The sequence below is a fragment of the Rhinatrema bivittatum genome, chromosome 5, assembly GCF_901001135.1.
Source record: "Rhinatrema bivittatum chromosome 5, aRhiBiv1.1, whole genome shotgun sequence".
Classification (NCBI taxonomy): Eukaryota; Metazoa; Chordata; class Amphibia; order Gymnophiona; family Rhinatrematidae; genus Rhinatrema; species Rhinatrema bivittatum.
In genome coordinates, this window is record NC_042619.1 from 328,624,627 (window position 1) to 328,648,154 (window position 23,528).

Below are 23,528 nucleotides of genomic sequence, written 5' to 3' on the forward strand. Positions count from 1 at the left end.
AGGTCAATATTTATGAGCAAGATGGGCCTATAGGAGGCACAACTCATGGGGTCTTTCCCCGGCTTAGGCAGTATAGTAATACCTGCCACATTCCCAAATGATAGGAGTTGTCCCCCCTCCCTGATCTTATTAAACATATTTGTCAGCGGGCCCCACAGTACGGCTCTATATTTTTTATAAAACAGGGGGGTAAATCCATCAAGGCTGGGGGAATTTCCAGATTTTAAATCTTTTATGACCCTGTCCACCTCCAATTCCGATATTGGTTTCCCCATCTGAAATTGGTCCGCCTCTGGCACTGGGCATATCTACCTCAGCTAAATAGGAGGAAATGTCATCCCGAGATGTTTCGTTCTCAGGGGTATATAGCTTCTCATAGTATCGGTAAAAACGGGCCCGGATAGCTTCAGGATCTGTTAGCATTTCTTCTGAGGGTGTCTTAATACAGAATATCAAATCCTTTTCCCTCTTGGATTGCAACTTCCTGGCTTACAACCTGCTGCTTTTGTCACCAAATTCATAATATTGTTGTTTTAGTATGTCCAATTTGAATGCTATTTTTTCAGCATCTAATACAGCAATCTCCTCCCTGTTTTTAGTTAATTGCCGGATTGGAATTGACCCTGGGTTTTGCTTATGTCGATGTTCCAACCTGCCCAGTTCGGTCATTAGAGCCTCTCTTGGACCTGCTTCTGTGTGGTGTGAACCTAAACTAATTAAATGCTCCCAGATTACTGCCTTCATGCCCTCCCAGACTGAAATTGGTGCTACCTCTTCCCCTTCATTTAGGCAAAAGTATTCCTCTCAAACCTCCCCTAAACGGTCCTGATAGCCTGTCACCTTCAACAAGGAATCATTTAATCTCCAGTACTTTCTGCCTATCTCATTATAGGACTGAGAAAACGTCCAACATATTGGGGCATGGTCTGACCAGGTTATTCGCTCAAATCTGTTACAACCCTATCAGCGACTAAGTCTTTAGTGATTAAGAAGTAATCAGTTCTGGTGTAAGAGTCGTGAGGGTGAGAATAGAAAGTATAATTTCTACTGTGTGGGTATTGAAGGCGCCATATATCTACTAGCTGTCAAGAATTAGTTGTTTCAGTGCCTGTCGTGCTTTCCCTTTCCCACTTAAGACTTGCACAGAGGTGTCAACTGCTGGTATTATGACAACATTAAAGTACCCAGCAATAACTATGCCGGTGCCAGTATACTCTGCTAGCCGTTGATTTACCTCCCCCAATGTCTCAACTTGCATGGACGGATGGCAATAAATGCTTACTAACAGCAGCTGCCGATTTTGTATCATCATTTGCAGTTTTAAAGGACTAGGGGGCATTCCATGAAGTTAGCAAGTAGCACATTTAAGTCTAATCGGAGAAAATTATTTTTCACTCAACGCACAATAAAGCTCTGGAATTTGTTGCCAGAGGATGTGGTTAGTGCAGTTAGTGTAGCTGGGTTCAAAAAAGGTTTGGATAAGTTCTTGGAGGAGAAGTCCATTAATGGCTATTAATCAATTTTACTTAGGGATTCAGGGAATAGCCACTGCTATTAATTGCATCAGTAACATGGGATCTTCTTAATGTTTGGGTAATTGCCAGGTTCTTGTGGCCTACTTGCTAACTTCCTGGAATGCCCCCTAGTCCTTCTATTATTCGAAAGTGTAAATAACCAAGTCACATCTACTCGTTCAAGACCTCTCATGATCTTAAAGACCTCTATCATATCCCCCCCTCAGCCGTCTCTTCTCCAAGCTGAACAGCCCTAACCTCTTCAGCCTTTCCTCATAGGGGAGCTGTTCCATCCCCTTTATCATTTTGGTTGCCCTTCTCTGTACCTTCTCCATTACAACTATATCTTTTTTGAGATGCGGCGACCAGAATTGAACACATTATTCAAGGTGCGGTCTCACCATGGAGCAATACAGAGACATTATGACATTTTCCGTTCTATTAACCATTCCCTTCCTAATAATTCTTAACATTCTATTTGCTTTTTTGACTGCTGCAGCACACTGAGCTGAAGATTTTAAAGTATTATCCACTATGATGCCTAGATCTTTTTCCTGGGTGGTAGCTCCTAATATGGAACCTAACATCATGTAACTACAGCAAGGGTTATGTTTCCCTATATGCAATACCTTGCACTTGACCACATTAAATTTCATCTGCCATTTGGTTGCCCAATCTTCCAGCCTTGCAAGGTCCTCCTGTAATGTATCACAGTCTACTTGTGATTTAACTACTCTGAATAGTTTTGTATCATCCGCAAATTTGATAACCTCACTCGTCATATTCCTTTCCAGATCATTTATATATATATATATATATATTGAAAAGCACCGGTCCAAGTACAGATCCCTGAGGCATTCCACTATTTACCATTTTCCACTGAGAAAATTGACCATTTAATCTTACTCCCTGTTTCCTGTCTTTTAACCAGTTTGTATTCCATGAAAGGACATCATCTCCTAACCCATGACTTTTAGTTTTCGTAGAAGCCTCTCATGAGGGACTTTGTCAAACGCCTTCTGAAAATCCAAATATACTACATCTACGGTTCACCTTTATCCACATGTTTATTAACCCCTTCAAAAAAATGAAGCAGATTTGTTAAGCAAGACTTCCCGTGGGTAAATCCATGTTGACTGTGTCCCATTAAATCATGTCTTTCTATATGCTCTACGATTTTGATCTTGAGAATAGTTTCCACTGTTTTTCCCGGCACTGAAGTAAGGCTCACTGGTCTATAGTTACCCGGATCACCCCTGGAGCATTTTTTAAATATTGGGGTTTCATTGGCCACCCTCCAGTCTTCAGGTACAATGGATGATTTTAATGATAGGTTACAAATTTTAACTAATAGATCTGAAATTTAATTTTTAGTTCCTTCAGAACCCTAGGACGCATACCATCCGGTCAAGTTGATTTGCTACTCTTTAGTTGTCAATCTGGCCTACTACATCTTCCAGGTTCACAGTGATTTTGTTCAGTTCGTCTGACTCATCACCCCTGAAAACCATCTCCAGAACTGCTATCTCCCCAACATCCTCATTAGTAAACACGGAGGCAAAGAATTCATTTAGTCTTTCTGCAATGGTCTTATCTTCCCTAAGAGCCCCTTTAACCCCTCTGTCATCTAATGGTCCAACCGACTCCCTCACAGGTTTCTTGCTTTGGATATATTTTAAAAAGTTTTTATTATGAGTTTTTGCCTCTTTGGCCAACTTCATTTCAAATTCTCTCTTCGCCTGTCTTATCAATGTTTTACACTTACCTTGACAATGCTTATGTTTTATCCTATTTTCTTCAGATGGATCCTTTTTCCAGTTTTTGAAGGATGTTCTTTTGGCTAAAATAGGCTCTTTCACCTCACCTTTTAACCATGACGGTAATCGTTTTGCCTTCCTTCCACCTTTCTTAATGCGAGGAATACATATGGACTGCCCCTCTAGGATTGTATTTTTAAACAATGTCCAAGCCTGTTGAACACTTTTAACCTTTGCAGCTGCACCTTTCAGCTTTTTTCTAACTATTTTCCTCATTTTATCAAAGTTTCCCTTTTTAAAATTTAGTGTTAGAGCTGCAGATTTACTTATTGTCCCCCTTCCAGTTATTAATTTAAATTTGATCATGTTATGATCACTGTTGCTAAGTGGCCCCACCACCGTTACTTCTCTCACCAAATCTTGCATTCCACTAAGAATTAAATCTAAAATAGCTCCCTCTCTTGTTGGTTCCTGAACCAATTGCTCCATGAAGCAGTCATTTGTTATATCCAGGAACATTATGTCTCTAGCAAGTCCCGATGTTACATTTACCCAGTCAATATTGGGGTAATTGAAATCTCCCTTTATTATTGCACTGCCAAATTGGTTTGCTTCCCTGATTTCTCTTAGCATTTCATCATCTGTCTGACCATTTTGTCCAGGTGGACCGTAGAATACTCCTATCACCATACTCTTACCCAACACACATGGGATTTCTACCCATATAGATTCTACTGAGCATTTACTCTCTTGTATGATCCTTATCCTGTTGGACTCTAAAGACTCCCGGTCATAAAGTGCCACACCCCCACCAAGTTGATCATCCCTATCATTGCGATATAATTTGTACCCTGATATAGCACTGTCCCATTGTTTATCCTCCTTCCACCAAGTCTCTGTGATGCCAATTATGTCAATCTCATCATTTGCTGCTATACACTCTAACTCTCCCATCTTAGTTCTTAGACGTCTGCATTGGCATACAGACATTTCAAAGTGTGGTTTTTGCTTGTTTTAACAACCTGCTTTTCAGTTGTTTGGGATAATTCGGAAATCATTAGCTTTGGTGATTTTTTATATATAGGCATATGGACTATGTTTGCTTTTAATGGAACCTCTCTGTTGGGATGCCCTAACTCTCCTGTTTCATTAGTATCCTTCAAGGATACATTTCTCCAAACCATGCATTGCTGTGTGACAGTTGGCTTTCCCCCTTGTTCTAGTTTAAAAGCTGCTCTATCTCCTTTTTGAAAGTTAGTGCCAGCAGCTTGGTTCCACTCTGGTTAAGGTGGAGCCCATCCTTTTGGAAAAGTCTCCCCTTTCCTCAAACGTTTCCCCAGTTCTTTACAAAGCTGAATCCCTCTTCCCTGCACCATCATCTCATCCACGCATTGAAATTCTGGAGCTCTGCTTGCCTCTGGGGACCTGCACGTGGAACAGGAAGCATTTCAGAGAATGCCACCCTGGAGGTTCTGGATTTCAGCTTCCTACCTAAAATCCTAAATATGGCTTCCAGAACCTCTCTCCCACATTTTCCTATGTCATTGGTGCCCACTTGTACCACGACAGCTGGCTCCTCCCCAGCACCCTCAATAGTTAAAGTTGTTGGGAAAGGGTTGTCAGCATGGTGATGAATGATGGGAAATTCTGATTTTGAGACATTGAAGGCCAATTTATAATACTGCAACCATTGTTTAATGGTAGACATACAAATCTGAATATAAGTTCAACTGTATTGGACCAGTTCGGATGTGTGTGGACAAAAAATTGGATATATTCTGCCTAGATTTGAGAATCATTACAGAGGCTTGCTATAATTTTGCTGATTGGTGCAAGATATAGGTTAAAAAATTGAGCCAAAAGGGCTGAGTCCTGTGGTATGCCAGTGGATACAGATGACTAAGGAGAGTGTCACAGCCCAATCCTTACATGGCACATTTAGTCAGATAAATAAAAATGGAATCAAGAAAGGAATAAACCAGAGACACCACATTTTCTTATAATTGCATCACTCCCTTAGAGATCCGCTGTATTATTTATACCATGCTTTTTTGAAGTCAGATACTGTTTTGTCTCCACCACCTCAACTAGGAGGCCATTAAATGCATCCATCACCCTCTCTGTAAAGAAATATTTCCTAAGATTATTCCTGAGTCTACCCCCTTTCACTCTCATCTCATGACCCCTCATTTTAGAGTACATCTCTGGTGCATGTGATGTGGATATGAACTCTTGGATCGAGGTGGAGTTTGCACAAACTGCAGGGAGGAGCCCTACAGGTCCCCACCATTGGCTGGCAGAGCTGGTTGTGGGAGAGGCCCAACTGGAGCTTTACCTATACCAGCCCTCATTCTATTAGGTTGAGCCCTCAGGTGCTGAGGCCAACAGGACTTAGGCGTAGACCTCTGCTGCTGAATTGGAGATCCATGGAGACAGTCGAGTCTCAGGCCAGGGTCTGGATTACAGGTGAGGTCAGAGGCAGGCAATGGTCAGTGGCAGGCAGAGTTCAATCATGGACAATAAGCAGGCAGTGGTCAGTGGCAGGCAGAGTTCAATCGTAGATAAGTATCAAGCAGTAGTCAGTAGCAGGCGGAGTTCAATTATAGTTACTTGTCAAGCCGAAGTCAGAACCATTGATCTTTCCAGTCAGGATGGATAGACAGTTAGGGAGATGAGGAACAGCACAGGTGGGCATGAGAAGACACTGAAGCACTGAAGACTTGACCATAGGATGAAGGTGAAGCACTCAGAAACAAAGACTGAGGACAGCCAGAAGAAGGACCAGGAACACAGGAATGAAGACCAGGAACATGCTGAGGCAACTAACTCTATCCACAATAGTTGACATATTGCCGAGGCATGGAGTGGTGAAAGAAAGGCCTTTTATGGGCTGCAGGCCCTGATGTCATCTGTGGGTGCCGCGGGAGATTTCCGACGTGGGTCCTTTAAATCAGGGGAAGAAGCACACTCGCGTGTCTAGAGCAGCATCAGGAAGTTGGTGGCATCCTATCACAGGAGTGATGGTCTCGCTGGAGTGTGGCAGCCTGCCCGGCCATGTTCTGGAGAAGTCACAGCGGCATCAGGACTGGAGGTAAGAGCAGCGGTTCACGGGGCCAACCTGCAAACCACCAAACACAATAGCATGGAAACCTTGGAGATATTTAAATGTCTCTATCATATCTGCCCTATATCACCTTTCCTCTAGGGTGTACATGTTTAGATTTTTAAGTCTATTCCCATATGCTTTAGAACAAAAACCACTGACTCCATCCTGTTTTTATCCTTTTGAAGGGTCGGTCTCTAGAATTGTACAGTATTCCAAGTTAGATCTCACTAGGTACTTATACAGGAGCAATATCACCTCCCTTTTTCTGCTGACCATGCCTTTCCTTATGTAGCCATGCATCTTTCTGGCATTTTCCATTGCTTTATCCACTTGTTTAGCCACTTTATGATCATCAGATGCAATCACCTCCAAATCCTGCTCTTCTATCATGCTTAGAAAAATTTCACCTCCAATACTGTACCTTTTCCTTGGGTTCTTCATCCTAAATGTATTACCCTAAATTTTTTCACATTTAATCTTAGTTGCCAGATGCTAGATCATTCTTCAATATTTCACTAGATCCCTCCTCAGGTTTACCATGCCTTCCTGGCTGTCTGCCCTGTTGTAGATGTTGGTGTCATCAGCAAAAAGGCAAACCTTTCCCAACAATTCTTCTGCTATGTCACTCATGAAAATGTTGAAAAGAACCAGTCCAAGGACTGAGGCATCCCCCTTCTCAGAGAAAACTCCATTTACCATTACCCTATGTTACCTCTCATTCTGTTAGTTTCTAACCCAGTTAATCACTGGGTCCCATAGCAAGGAGGCTCAATTTATTTATTAGTTTCCTATACAGAACCCTGTAAAAGGCCTTAATAAAGCCAAGATTTGTGAGATAACAGTCAGGAATGGAGTTCCACCACTTTTTTTTCAGATTTAGAGGCAAAACAGCAGGGATTTTCTGCTCCAGTGCCTCCCCTCAAGAAAAAAGAAGAAAAAGGATGAGTCTGGAGGAGACAGAGCAGAAAACAGCCATTCTGCTTCCTATTTCAGTCCCTCCCTTCCTGTTCTCCATCCTCCTCCCTAGGAGGGGGGGGGGGGATATGTAATCTCAGAGCAGATGCTGCAGATCAAAGAACAGGCACAAAAGGGGGCTGAATTAGCACAAGTTTGAACTTGCGAGAACTAATAATAATCATCAAGCTTCGAGCCTGGCCTTGATAACTGGCACTACTGCTCACAAATTTCAAATTTGTGCTAATTCACCCCCTTTTTGGCGACTGTTACTTAGGGCTTAATTTCTAGTGAAGCAAACCGGAACAGCATTCTGCCATCATTTTTCTTGGACCTGAGGAACCATGGGGGCAATAAGCACTGGGGGAATCATGGGGATGGGGTGGGCTGGGGACATTGAACAAGATCACCGGGGCAGAAAAGAGAAGGATAGAAAGAGGCACATTCTTTCTACCCTCTTCCTCTGTACCCCAATGATCCTCCATCCCCAGTCCCCACCAGCATTTAACCCTCAGCCATCCTTTATATTGAGCATTGGTAGGTGAAGGCTGGCTGGGGGTTTGAGCACTTGTAGGGGCTGGGGATAGAGAATCAATGGGATAAAGAAGAGGAAAAGTACGGAGAATATCCATGTGTGTTTGAGAAACAAAAAGTTCATACCCAGCCCAATTATACAGGTCACATCTAACCCTGGCCTCAGTCAACCTTCCCCTTCCCCGTTCCATTGTTACTCTTCCATTTTGTATACAAATTAAACCCTGAGTACACCACATCTAGCTCTCTCCCTTGGTCACCCAGTTAAAGAAATTCATCAGATTCATCTAACAAGATTTACGTGTGGTAAAATCATATTGCTTCAGATTTTGCAAGCCATTGGGTTCTAAAAAGTGCACTATCTTCTGTTTTAGCAGTGAGTCCATAATTTGCTTACCCTAGAGGTCAGACTAACCGGTCTATAGTTCCAAACCTTCTCCTTACTTCTACTTTTATGAATACGAACTATAATCTCGTCTCTAGTCCTACAGTACTACTCCAGACTCTAAGGAAACATTGAAAAGGTCAGTCAGCGGAGCTGCCAGGGCATCTCTAAGTTCCCATAGTACCCTCAGATGTATCCCAACTGGCCTCTTTGCCTTATCTGCTTTAAATTTAGTTAGCACCTTATGAACACACTTTTCTGAAAATCGATTGAGGTTTCCTGTTGCACTCGGGGGTGGACTCTTGAACTGGAGCAGTGGAAAATGGCTCCCTGGTAGGGACCAGGAAGCAACTATCTCCAGGGGGCGGAGCACTGGAAGAGACAGAGGCTAGGATGAGCTTCACCACTGGAAGCCCGAGGTCCCCCCCGGGAGGAGCCAGTAGGGACCCCGGCCACTTGGACATTGGTGGGCATTGCAAGGTTTCCTGGAACGATGGAAGTCCGGCATGCCTTCAGGCAAAAGGGGAGCGCAGTAAGGTTCAAGACTGGAGTTCAAATGGAACGAGGAGGACCAGAAGAGTGTAGGTGATGACAAGGCTAGGAACAGAGCCAGAATCTAGGGACGTGGTCAGGCGGGCAAAGGTCAGAGTCCAGGGGTCAGTCTGAGAAGTAGTCAGCAAAACAGAAGTCAGATTCCGGAGGTCAGACGAGGTCACAGGCAAGCCGAGGTCAGAAGGCAGGCAGCAGACAGACAGGTCGAGGAACAGACTGGAGTCAGAAGGCAGGCAGCAGGCAGGCAGGTCAAGAAACAAGCCGAGGTCAGTACCAGTGAGACAGTCCAGAGGTACTACCTGAGGAGACAAACAGACGAACAGGAACAGGAGGACACTGGAGAACTAGGAAGCAGGAACAAGGCAGGAACAGAACTGGAACACAAGGATCCTGGAACGAGGCTTGGAACAGACTGGAGCAAGATTCAAATGCAGTGACAATCTAGCACAAATGCCGACCCTATTGCCAAGGCAAGGAAGTACAAGCAGGGACTTCCTTATATTGGGGAATCAATCAGGGTGTGCCGCGGAGCTAGGACCCGTCCTTGGCCATACAAGAGGCCATACATTCAGTGCCCATAAAACCATGAGTTTCTAAGCTCCAAAATTTAACAATATTACATTACTTTTACGACAATACACTTGTTCCCATATATATATCTCTACAAAGATATGGTGAATCAATGTCTTTCACAAACATATTCCCTTATCTTAAGTCCAATTCTTTCATCATCTTAAATGGATTTTCTAAACTCAGTCCAATTCTTCTTAGGAGTAGATCTTTTTTTTTTTTTTTTTTTTTTTTTAGAAAATCCATTTAAGATGATTGAAGGGTATGATTGTGTTGAAGTTGGGGTAAAGTATGAAAGTGTGTGGTATGGATGTGAGTGTTGTGAGAATTTAAAGAGTAGCATGTATGGGGTGATTTTTAATGATTAAGCTTGGTTCATTGCATACTTAGGTCCACCATAATTGGAAAATAAAGGGTTAGATTTAATTGGATTTATACTTGTTATAGTATTTATTAGGGATGTGAATCGTTTTTTGACGATTTAACATATCGTCTGATATATTTTAAATCGTCAAAAATCGTTAGGGCCACGATACAATACCAATTCCCCCGATTTATCATTAAAAAATCGTAAATCGGGGGAAGGGGGAGGGCAGGAAAACCGGCACACTAAAACCCCCTAAAACCCACCCCGACCCTTTAAATTAAATCCCCCACCCTCCCGAACCCCCCCCCCCCCAATGCTTTAAATTACCTGGCGATCCAGCGGTGGTCCAGAACGGCGGCGGTCCGGAACGGCCCCCTCAATTGCATCGTGTTGTCTTCAGCCGGCGTGATAATCGTTAAAATCGTGAGCAGGCACACTAAAACCCCCTAAAACCCACCCCCGACCCTTTAAATTAAATCCCCCCCCCCGAACCCCCCCCAATGCTTTAAATTACCTGGCGATCCAGCGGTGGTCCAGAACGGCGGCGGTCCGGAACGGCCCCCTCAATTGCATCGTGTTGTCTTCAGCCGGCGCCATTTTGCAAAATGGCCACCGCAAAATGGCGGCGGCCATAGACCCAAAACGATTTGCCGCAGGAGGTCGTTCCGGACCCCCGCTGGACTTTTGGCAAGTCTTGTGGGGGTCAGGAGGCCCCCCAAGCTGGCCAAAAGTTCCTGGGAGTCCAGCGGGGTTCCGGGAGCGATTTCTTGCCGCGAATCGTTTTCCGTACGGAAAATGGCGCCGGCAGGAGATCGACTGCAGGAGGTCGTTCAGCGGCGGTCGCTGAACGACCTCCTGCAGTCGATCTCCTGCAGTCGATCTCCTGCCGGCACCATTTTCCGTACGGAAAACGATTCGCGGCAAGAAATCGCTCCCGGAACCCCGCTGGACTCCCAGGAACTTTTGGCCAGCTTGGGGGGGCCTCCTGACCCCCACAAGACTTGCCAAAAGTCCAGCGGGGGTCCGGAACGACCTCCTGCGGCAAATCGTTTGGGTCTATGGCCGCCGCCATTTTGCGGCGGCCATTTTGCAAAATGGCGCCGGCTGAAGACAACACGATGCAATTGAGGGGGCCGTTCCGGACCGCCGCCGTTCTGGACCACCGCTGGATCGCCAGGTAATTTAAAGCATTGGGGGGGGGGGGGTTCGGGGGGGGATTTAATTTAAAGGGTCGGGGGTGGGTTTTAGGGGGTTTTAGTGTGCCTGCTCACGATTTTAACGATTATCACAATAGTTTACACACCCAAACGGCAACAATACGATTCCCTCCCCCTCCCAGCCGAAATCAATCGTTAAGACGATCGAGGACACGATTCACATCTCTAGTATTTATTTACTTACCTCCAATTATTCATGATAATATGAAATACTGTCATTGACACAATCTGTATCGCCATTCATTTATCAACATTATGTGAGCTTCCTTGCCTGGGCCTTTGTCTTTGACGAGCACTCACGACAGTTTTTTTTGTCCCCTTTCTCTTTCTCTTTCTCGCTTACACACACATGCATATTTTGTCAAATCTGTTGGTGAATGGACATGCAAATTCATTTTCATATTTTGAATGGGATTTGCAAACATTGGGTAGATTTTAAAAGAAATGTGCAAGCATGCATGTACGCATGCTACCCGGCACACGCACATGGACGCCTGATTTTATAACATGCACATGCAGGTGTGCGCATGTTATAAAATTGGGGGTCGGCGCATGCAAGGGGAGCACACTAATGCATCTTGCGTGCACGGATGCCTGCGGCTTTCCCCCATTCCCTCTCAGGCCGCTCCAATTTAGGAGTGGCCTGTGAAGGAACTTCCCTTCCCCTTACTCTATCCTTTCTACCCCTTCCCCTAACCTTCCCACCCCCTAGCCCTATTCTAACCCCCCAACCTTTATTCTACCTCTTGCACCTGCCTCTGGTCAGGCGCAAGTTGCACGCGCCAGCAGCCTGCAAGCACATGATCCTCCAACACAGTGGCAAATGGCCGCTGTGCCGGAGGCCTCTGGCACCGCCCCGCTACTGGACCTCCCCACACCCTCCCTGCCCCACCCCTTTTTAGAAGCCCTGGGACTTAGACATGCGCCGGGCCTTTATTAAATAGGCCCGGCACATGTAGGGCTTTGAAAATCTGGCCCATTATTTTTTTTTTAATAATTGCAACAAATAGCAAAGCTCTACTTATTCAGAGCTACGGTACCTGAAATGATCCCAGGTGGTCTATAAGTCTGAACAAATAAGACATTAGGAACCAACTGTGCTCATGATACAAAGATTGAGGGATAAGATTTTTATTTAAATTTGAGCACTGACAACCTGCCATTGTGCAGTAAATAATGAGAGTGAATTGTGTAGATTCCTTACTGTTCTCACTGCTCATGCTGTTAAGATATTTGGAAGGGGTACAAGTTAAATTCACATCTTAAGTCAATACTAACAACAATAGTGTTAAGATCAAAGAATTGCATGTTAATCACACCTATATACACACATATTGATTCAAATATTGTCGTGGTCTCCCTCCAAAGTCACTCCTTAGTCGATAGTCTAACTCCAAGCAGTCCACGACTCTGACTCCTCTCTCTTTAATATCCTCTGCTGCTAGTCCCTAGCAGCTCCTTTGGTTCTGGTTGGCCTTGCTTCTGGCCTTCCAGCCTCAGCGTAGCCAGTCCTTAAAGCCTGGAACAGCTTGGCACACAGTCCCAGCAAGTTCCCCCCCCAGGTAAAACACAAAACAACAGTGCACAGTCAGAACATAACACTCTCTCGGATAAAGTTCCTTTACTGACAATCTCCAGTTGGACAGAAAAACTCCCTTTTCCACAAGGCTGCAACACCATGCTTTCTTTGCCAAGTAACCGCCCTGCTTGGGAGTTGCACAACCCGCCCCAACTTCCCTCAGTTGTGCAGCAGGTAACGGCCTTCCCAAACCAAACAAACAGATAATCTACTGCAATTTAGCTTTAGGGGAAAGCATTCCTCTCAGCAATTTAAAACAGCCCTTCCCCAACAATGTTTCCATGGCTGAGTCCGAGGACTCCTCTGTCTGGGAATCTATGTCCATCTCTACCTCCTGCTCTGAAGAGCTGGTCTTTTCAGACCAGGTCAACCATTCAGGCACGCCCTCCTCCTCCATTTCCATGGGTTCAGGTGTGTCTAATTCACTACTGCTTTGCACAGCTGCCTGCTCCGCCTCCTCTCGGGCCCATAGGTCAAGCTGTGCCTCCATAAACTTGGGAGTTGTAGTTCTTTTTACACCCCCCAGTGCCCTCTGCTGTCTAACTCGGGTGCTGGTGCTCTCCTTCTTAGTACAACTCCGTTTTTCTTTCCTCAGACCAGGTGGTGCTTCATTACAATATGCATACACCATGTATTAGTGCTATAATATGTACAGTATCTGCCTATGTTACATAGAAACACCTGTCCTTCATCACATATGAGAATGGAGAGGTGTACCATTTAGTCAGGCCTCTGTGCAAATCATGTACTGATTTTGCACAGCCATACCCCATGGTAGTATTTCAAATAGCAATGAGTTTAAAGGCAGTGGTCATAGATCATGATCAAAAATCTTTTTGAAATCCAAGAATTTTCTAGCATGTGGTTTTAATTGGATTGCGATCTTAGATCACAACAGAATTGAAGAATATGTCAGAGATATTTCATGACTAAGGGTCAGCTTTTCAGAATCACAATTTTAAAAAGGTATGCATCTGTAAATGAGTGAAAGTTGTAGAGCATACAATTGTGAATGTTTGTCATGATTAGAAAATAAAGTGAATGTGATTTTGCTGATTTATATAACTCTTCATTCACCAGGGGTCACCTTCCCAGCCCTGGGGTACACTGGTCGAACTTAACCAGGGTGGGGGAAACTTCACACTCTCTAGGTATGATGAATTGGGAGCAGGATCACCTACAAAACCCAGATTAGCTGAGGACACTCCCATGAAAAGAGCAATGTCTAGATCATGCCTGTACTCCAAAATAAAAACAGTTACTTCCATAATTAACTAGTTCAATAACACAAACCACATGTTAAGTTCATAGTCCATTACAGTAGTAAAAATAAAAATAAAAAATTCAAAAGTAACAGTCCACACTCTTCCAAACACTTATTCATTCCCAATTATTTTTCTTTTATCTTTTTCCAGATCTTCTGGGTCCCAGACAGAAAAAACAAAGCCTTTCCATAGCTACTAACACACGGCTCGATCCAGTAAGGCCGCGGTAAAAACAGTGAGGTAGTGTCAGGCGCACCCTTCCTCCCCGCACGCACAGTTCTCTTCACTAACTCCCCGATACTCTCCTCTAATCGCATGCAAATGCATGCCGCGGCTGTGAAGCGTTAGGGAAGGGTTATGCCCGCGCAACCCATTTTACTGTATAGGCGCTGTAACAGCGCCTATACAGTAACCTGGGTGCGCTGGTACCTGTCATTTCAAATGACATTTGAAATGACAGGCACCAGGAAGTGTAAAAAAGTTTAAAAAGTGTAAAAAACAAAAAACCTGTGTGTTATATAAAAAATAAAACAATTTTAAATACCTGTCGGAGGGCCGTGGGTCCAGGCGGCCGGTGGGCGGCGGGCAGCCATCAGCGGCATCCGGTAGTCCCTTCTCCCTTCCTCCCTCCCTCCCCTGCCTGGATGAGCGCCAAAATCGCACGGGCGGGTCGGCAGCGGGGGGGGGGGGGGCGGCAGCAGGATCCGGGAGCGGCGGGTAGGCAGCAGCGGGGTCCGGGGGGGCAGGGGCAGCGGCAGCGGGGGGGGGGGGGGGGCAGCAGCAGGGGGGCGGCATCAGGATCCGGGAGCGGCGGGTAGGCAGCAGCGGGGTCCGGGGGTGGCAGCGAGATCCGGGGAGCCAGCAGCGGCAGCATGTTCGATCGCGCAGGCAGGTAGGTGGCAAAGTAAAGATGGCCGCCAGCACGGGAAAATCGTGCAATTGGCCGCTGAAGACGTGACGTCACACCCCGTGACGCCAAACGTCGTGACGTCACGTCTTCAGCGGCCAATTGCACGATTTTCCCGTGCAGGCGGCCATCTTTACTTTGCCACCTACCTGCCTGCGCGATCGAACATGCTGCCGCTGCTGGCTCCCCGGATCTCGCTGCCACCCCCGGACCCCGCTGCTGCCTACCCGCCGCTCCCGGCTCCTGCTGCCCCCCCCCCCCCCCCCCGCTGCCGCTGCCCCGGACCCCCCGGACCCCGCTGCTGCCTACCCGCCGCTCCCGGATCCTGCTGCCGCCCCCCCACCCCCCCCCCCCCACTGCCGACCCGCCCGTGCAATTTTGGCGCTCATCCAGGCAGGGGAGGGAGGGAGGAAGGGAGAAGGGACTACCGGATGCCGCTGATGGCTGCCCGCCGCCCACCGGCCGCCTGGACCCACGGCCCTCCGACAGGTATTTAAAATTGTTTTATTTTTTTATATAACACACAGGTTTTTTGTTTTTTACACTTTTTACACTTACCATAGCAGGCCCGAGCCTTGCTACTTTTTCGTTTGTTTTTTTTTTGCCCTGGTCCCGTCCGGTCTCCTGCAGCCCCGTCCGGTCCGGACGGGGCTGCAGGAGACCGGACGGGACCAGGGCGGGTAAGCAATGTTTTTACCCTACACTACACTACACTAACTCCTACTAGGGGGAGGCGGTAAACTAGCAGGTTAAGGCCGCGGCAGAACAGCGGGTTACGGAGGAGATAATATCAGCGCCCGTTACAGTATCGCAGGGGAATAGCTAATTCCTTCATTATACAGCTTTTTCGTTCATTTACATGCCGGGTGCGGAAAGGGTTATGCGTCTGTTTTCAGAAGCGATACGGACGCGTGAAACTGGACACTGTATCGCCGAACTGCCTTGCGCGCCCAAATTGTGCGCTACGAGCACGTTACAGACGGGCAATCCTCGAGCGGACGATACTGGATCGAGCTGACAGTAATGACTCATGGTAGTAGCTGACACTCTGTGCAGGTTATCCCCATGCAGGTTACCTCCATGCCTTCTCAAACTCGCTTTTACCTGTTCCTCATCAATTTCTTTTTCACATAGCTCATAGAAAGGCTCCAAGTAAACTCAGACCCTTCCCTAGGCAGATGCAGGTTGCCCAGCCCTGCACTGAAATGCCACACAGTTACCTCTGTTCCTTTGGTCCTGTAGGCCTGCAGCACAGCTCCTTTTCTTTACTCTAAACTCCACTTTCTCAGTTTCCTCCTTCTTTCAAATTCATTTTGTATCAGACTCCTTTTTTCCTCAATTCCTTTGAGGACATTTGGAAGCATCTCAACTCTAACCACTTCTAGGTTACTCCTTGAGGACTTGTTGAAATACCAAAAATTCCTCCCAGCTTCTTAACTCTCTAGATCTCTTCTTTGAACCTGTGGCCCCACAGTGAGTAGCACCTGTTCCCTCTCCAATGACTCTAAATCCTCCAGGGACTCCTTCCTCAAAGATCTCTTCCTTAGTGAACAGCCTTGGATGCACATGGAACACCCTCTTTTATATTCCAAATTGTGCATACCTCTTAGGCGAAGGGCCACACTGTCACTCAAGCATACCCAACCCCCTTTGCATGCTGGATGAACCTTCAGGAGCTTAAAAGTCCCCCATTTTAACAGTAAAAGCTACCAGTTCTGATATCACTGCACCATCTAGTAGCCAGTAGGGCCATATTTATATAATTTTAGTTGTCTTAATGTCTTAGAATTGCAAGAATGACTGGTATTTGTTATCTCCAACTCTTTTATATGGGGCTATATGACTTATTCACACAGGGCTTGATTCATTCCATCTCTTTTTGATCTACTGGGGATGAGAAAGTAGTTCAGATTTTTTAACTTCTGATACACATGTAATCACTCACTCCTGTGTACAATAATCTCTGTGCATGAGTGTATATTTAAAAAAAAAAATTTCTAGCCTTATAGTCAAAATTTGAATTGTTCCCCATTGAATCCTATTGAGATGGAGAGTATTAGTGGTTTTGAGTATATGTAAATGAGTTAATGTGGTGATTGAAGTGCTAGCTAGTAGTTTTCAATTTTTGCCCTTAATTTCAATAAAATGATGGCAGCATATTCACGGACCTCCTACATTTGCTTCGAGATATTGGTGACATCAGGAGTCATGACACATTTCCAAAAAGAGATAATTGGTCTTATGAATTTTGCAATGAAGTGGATAATATATTACCTGAATATGAGTGGTCCTAGTCTAAAACCTATAAGGTAGATTTTAAAAGCCTTGCACGTGCAAAAATGGCCACATATGCGTGTAAGTGGGCGGCACTGGAGCTATGCAAATTTTAAATAGCTAGGAAGGGCACAAGTACAGAAAAAGGGACAGGGTGTTCCAGCACTGATGTGTGTAACTCCAAATTTGTCTCAGCTGGCATGCATACCATATGTGGGTGCCACAACTCCTTGTATATTAGATGCAGGACTGAGAGAGAGAGGGAGAGAACCTCTTTATAGGACTCAGTCTGATATTCTTTATATGGACCATTGTAAAGGGGCATTTTGATTGGGGGGTGAGTTTTCGGGATTTGAGGTAGTGGTGTTACAGAAACATTCAGAGGTATCCATTGTAAAATTGACATCATTAAAGAATTTTTCACCTTATAAGTGATGAAAAGGAGTTGATTTGTACACTGCAGCTAGCAGACACTGCAGTGTACAAATCAACTCCTCGTTTAAGAATTGTAATCACTTATAAGGTCAAAAATTCTTTAATGGTGTCAGTTTTATAATGGATGCCTCTTCGCCTAACCCCAACCCAAGTCTGGAAAAATCACCCTGAATCAAAGTGCCCTTACAATGGTCCATATAGAGAGTATCAGACTGAGACCTATGAAGAGGTTTTTGCTCTCTCTCTCCCTCCTTCACCTAACAAGGAGCTGTAGGAAAGTAGCACACATGAGAACATTTTATAACCTACACACATAGCGGCAGATTTTATAAATCTGCGCACACGCGTACTTTTGTTTGCGCACCAGGCGCGAACAAGAGTACACAGGATTTCAATAGATACGCGCATAGCCGCGCGTATCCATTAAAATCCGGGGTTGGCGCGCGCAAGGCTGCCCAAAATCGGCAGCCTGCGCGCGCCGAACCGCGCAGCCTGCCTCCGTTCCCTCCCCTCACCTTCCCCTCCCTTCCCCTACCTAACCCACCCCCCCAGCCCTATCTAAACCTCCCCCCACCTCTATCCCGAAAGTTACGCCTGCTGGAAACAGGCGTAACTTTACGCGCGCCAGGCCGGCTGCCACGCTCCATGTTCCGGTCCAGGGGCTGGTCCAGGGGCCACTGTCATGCCCCCGGTATGCCCCCGGCCGGAACCACGTCCCCGAAACGCCGCGTCACTCCCGACACACCCCCGAAATGCCACGTCACTCCTGGCACGCCCCGACACGCCCCTCCATGCAAGCCCCGGGACTTACGCGCATCCCGGGGCTTGCACGCGCCGCCGAGCCAATGCAAAATAGGCTCGGCGCGCGCAGGGGGGGTTTTGGGTAGGTTTTCGGGTGGTACGCGCGTACCCCTTTGAAAATCTACCCCATAGGTTATAAAATAACACATTTTTGGGTGCGGTAAGATATGCGTGTTGACGGGCACACATGTGGCCCTTTTAAAATCTACCCTTACGTGTATGTGGGGGGGAGGAGTGTGTTAGGTACAATGCAATTTTCTATTCCTAAGCAGGTCTCTGCATCACTTTTTTAAACATAGTATGCATTCAGTTTTATTCATTAGATGGTGAATGTTTTTCTTCCAAACTGTTTTAAACTTGAAATGTAGATGAATTGAACTCTCATAGAAAGAGTTCTGGCTGCTTCAGCACTTAGTTTAAGGTCACATAGCAGCAGAAGGTGCTGAAAGACATAAAGATGGTATCATTTGGAGCAGTTATGTTTTATGTAGGAACTACTTGACCTTTGATAGGTGCATACTTCTGCAGCAGGTGTGAATCATGGTCAGTATCACAGCCTATTACTTACCCTTATACAACTCTGATTGGATTCAATGTAAATTCTATCACAGCTATTTGAATCAAAGCCTGATTTTTAAGAAAGCTTTTCACCCAAATAATATATTTGCCATATACTAAGAAGGGCTGCCTGTTGTATCTTAATTCTGAGTCACATTTGTAGCCCTGTGACACTTTATCAGGAATCTTAGAATATATTCAACAGTCAGAGAAAACAGCTCTTTCCTGCCCAACAGGGGACTCAATCTCCAAATGTTGACGCAGTCACACACCAACCCATTGTTTGCTCAGCCATATAAATGCATTTTATATTACCAGTAAGTGCCACCTAGTGGTTTGAAATGGTAACATACCCTTCATTCTAGCAATCAATACAGTCTATCTAAAGTCTAAAGGTTACATATAGATATGTATGCAGCTACACTGAAAGAGGAAATTCTATTGGATCAATATATTGTACCATTTTTCATAGCTGAAAAAAAGATTTCTCCATACAATACATCATAGGGTCAGAATGGGATAATCTTACAATTCAAGCTCTTATACTGATTCCAACTAAGCATACTTTCCAAGATTTGCAATTCATAATACAACTATTCTGAGAGACTAGAGTCAGTGTGCACAATTTACCTTTTGATCTTTAAACAAATGAAATACTTATTTATAAAAATCATTTGCATAGACAAAAAAGATGTAATTTCTAATAATCGTACCTTCTTAACTTTAGTCAAGACTGTTTTGAATTATTCAAAGTACCTGATAATAAGGAAAGATATTAAAGATGCTTAATAATGATAATGGCATGCTTTTCTCTTTGAATTGTAAACCCCATATTGGTCATATAAGAAAAGTCAAAGAGGAGAGATGTTTTAACTGTTGTCCAGATAACAACTATCATGAAAAAAGGTTAATGTGATCCTGTATTAGTGGAAATGATTGCAATCTGTATAATACTACAATGTATGCTTATTTGATAGAATTCAAATTAGTTAGGTACACTGTAAGTATTCTTTGCTTTGTAAAAGCTATTTTTTGCAATATTCAACATTTTCATTTGCATTTATACAATTTGCACCTGCAGGCCTGTTTCAGAAGGCAATCATACAGAGTGGAACAGCACTGTCCAGCTGGGCAGTGAACTACCAGCCTGCCAAGTATACTCAGATATTGGCAGAAAACGTGGGCTGTGACATATTGGATACCATTGACTTGGTTGAATGCCTTCGGGATAAGAATTACAAAGAACTCATTCAACAGACCATCACTCCAGCCACATACCACATTGCTTTTGGGCCAGTAATTGATGGTGATGTCATTCCAGATGACCCTCAGATTCTAATGGAGCAGGGGGAGTTCCTTAACTATGATATAATGCTTGGAGTAAACCAAGGGGAAGGCTTAAAGTTTGTGGATGGCATTGTTGACAATGAAGATGGTGTTTCTCCAAATGAGTTTGATTTCTCTGTCTCCAATTTTGTGGACAATTTATATGGATACCCAGAGGGAAAAGACACACTACGGGAAACCATTAAATTTATGTACACTGATTGGGCAGATAAAGAAAATCCTGAGACACGAAGAAAGACCCTTGTAGCATTGTTTACTGACCACCAGTGGGTTGCCCCTGCTGTTGCTACTGCTGACTTACATGCCCAGTACGGGTCCCCAACATATTTCTATGCTTTTTATCACCACTGCCAAAGTGAGATGAAGCCAAGCTGGGCTGACTCAGCACATGGTGATGAAGTTCCTTATGTGTTTGGCATTCCCATGATTGGTCCCACCGAACTCTTCAACTGCAACTTCTCCAAAAATGATGTCATGCTTAGTGCGGTAGTAATGACATACTGGACAAACTTTGCCAAAACCGGGTAGGTTGCTTTTTATTCAGTATAACATATTTATAGCTTGTATTTATTTCTTTTGAAGCAAATTTTGTATTTAAAATATAAAGAATAAAATAATATAGTGTGCTTTGGATTAAAGCATACTTGTGTATCAACAGGGATTTTATGTCAAGTTGCAGTTTACTACAGTTAAATTTAACTGCAGAGCATTCTGGAAACTGTTGGGATGTTCTACAGGAGGTCAAGTCCCAAAAGAAAGAATGGTGTGAAGGAATGCATATGAGGTCTTAGTCCATCAAAAAAGATTGTACAATACAAAAAAATGTCTAAATCAGCCCAGTTTTAAATTGGGGCATCAGAAATTCCTTCTGTTATATCATATATTCATTACAGCTGCCACAAGTCAACAGACTGCTTATTTTGATATTCCACAGAAGGTTAAGCAATTTAAGGAAGTACTGCTGCTTATACAAATACCTCAGTAGCACAACAGGTCTCACTGGCCTTTGTGATGCAACCATATCATCAAAGGACTGACTTCTGGCCACGGAAGGTAAAAAAAATGATGTGTAAAAACATTTGTGTTCATTGAGAGAGAGAGTGTGTGTGGGGGGGGGGGGGTACTCCCTTTTAATCTTTGGAGCTGCAAACTGATCAGATTTCAGTAAATCAACATGCACATGCAAGGCACGATTTTTCATACAGTAGGTCTAATTCAAGAAATGATTAGTTTCCATTTGAATAGAGCTAATTTACATATGCATCAGCTGTCCTCAAAACCTGATCTGTGCCTCAAAAGATAGAATAGAGGCTTCTCGTGAGATAATGAATGAAATCTGAATTAAAATGGCAATGATTTCATCACAGTAAACATTAATACAATCTATCAGTTACATTTAACGGTTTTAAATCAAACAGGAGGTTGCTCAGTTTGGAAGGTGAAAGTAAGAGAATCTAAGTAATCATATTTTTACTCCAAGGAGCATACTGATATTATTTTTTTGTTTTCAGCGTGTTCAGTGCCTTTTACTGACTCTTGTGTTTTTATATGAAATAGCAATCTGGGTTTTTTTTGTTTTATCATTTACCTCATTTTTATTAGTGTGGGATGTGGGTAGCTAGTTGGGAGTTTCAGTTTTTTTTGTTTTTTTTAAATTCATACATCTGATGTCCATGTATCTAAAACTAAATTAAACCAAACTAACAAGAAAATTGAGATTAAAAGCACAATAGTTTACATCATCTAGCAGAGGGTCAGATATGACAAGGCAAAAATCAAATAGGTAAATATGAATCTGATTATTAAACACAGTAGAAAAGTAACAAAGCAAATGTGCCTTAGTCCAACATGCTTTTTATTTGCACTCCTTCAGAATGTTTCAGAATATCTTACCATTCATTAATGTTCATCAAATAGTATATTTATAGTAATGCTGAATATCAATTTTATTATGGCAAAACTCATAGTGTCCTACTCCACTTTGCATTTTTTTGGCTATTTAAATTACACCTGCAAGACACTTTATATAGCAATATCCTTTCAGTAAGGAAACAGATGTTAACAAAGAAAGAGGGGTATTTACCAGGGTGTGATATGGCTTTATCACGCATTATTTGGTTATCGTGCATTAATCAAAGTTATCTCGCATTATTTGAAATATTGCGCTAAATGTTTGCTTCCACTAATATGAACGCAAATACGCATCTTTCATGCAAATCATACAAATGCGTGCCCCTTTCTGCTTCTTGCATTAAAATAACTCATGTTTTTAGACTAAATATTGTAAACAAAGATTTAAAAATAGAACAGCTTTTAGTTTTAGCTATTTGGCTTTTGTAGAAAATATTGAACAAAAATGGTCAATTGCATGCATTATTTTTTTCAGTCTCCAGTAGACACACCTACAGAGGGTTGCACCTATAAAAAAATATCTAACATACCCGGCCATACCTCTAGGAGCCACAGTGTTAGTCCAGTTTATAGTGCTATTATTACACTCTATGGTTCAGGCAGCAAATCAACAGTGCCAAGAGAGAAGGGAGGCATAGATGCCACCAATGGAAGTTGCAGCCCTGGGAGAAAAGCTGTAACAGGTACAGATAGGGCAACAGGACCCGCATCTAGGATTACCATGCAGGAGCCCAGCAGGGCCCAAAGAGAATGAATCTTTCAACCCGTATAACATTAGGGATGTGCAGAGGGACACCATACGTTGCATTCGTGATTCGGATTCGTCGGGGAGCAGATATGTTGCATTCGGCCGTATGGTGCCTTGATGCGTTAATACGGCGATTTCTATTCGTGTCCCAGCTAAAATTAAAATTAACTACAACCCCCACCCTCCTGACCCCCCCAAGACTTACCAAAACACCCTGGTGGTCCAGCGGGGGTCCGGGAGCCATCCCCTGCACTCTCACACCCTCTGTGCCGGTTTCATCATGGCGCCGATAGCCTTTGTCACAGGGGGCTACTGGTGCCATTGGTCAGCCCCTGTCACATGGTCATCAGCGTCATCTTGTGCTCCTACCATGTGACAGGGGCTGACCAATGGCACCGGTAGCCCCTGTGACATAGTATGGGCAAAGGCTATCGGCGCCATTTTGAGTACTGGCATCGGAAGGTCGGAGTGTAGGAGGTCGCTCCGGGACCCCCGTTGGACCCCCAGGTACTTTTGGCCAGCTTGGGGGGGGCCTCCTGACCCCCACCAGACTTGCCAAAAGTCCAGCGGGGGTCCGGGAGCGACCTCCTGCATGCCGGCTGTCCGATGCCAGTACTCAAAATGGTGCCGATCGCCTTTGCCCTCACTATGTCACAGTTACCTACGGTCGGCCCCTGTGACATAATGAGGGCAAAGGCGATCTGCTGCCAGTACTCAAAATGGCGCCGATCGCCTTTGCCCTCACTA

General features: G+C 44.5%; 1 protein-coding gene across 1 annotated transcript in view; it reads left to right on the top strand.

Annotated features, from left to right (window-relative positions):
• NLGN4X (neuroligin 4 X-linked) overlaps positions 1-23,528 on the top strand; it is a 213,351-nt gene that overhangs the window by 27,073 nt on the left and 162,750 nt on the right. Inside the window, exon 3 of the mRNA XM_029603293.1 lies at positions 19,857-20,646. Coding sequence (XP_029459153.1) covers positions 19,857-20,646 — 790 coding nt within the window. The remainder of the gene's footprint in view (positions 1-19,856; positions 20,647-23,528) is intronic.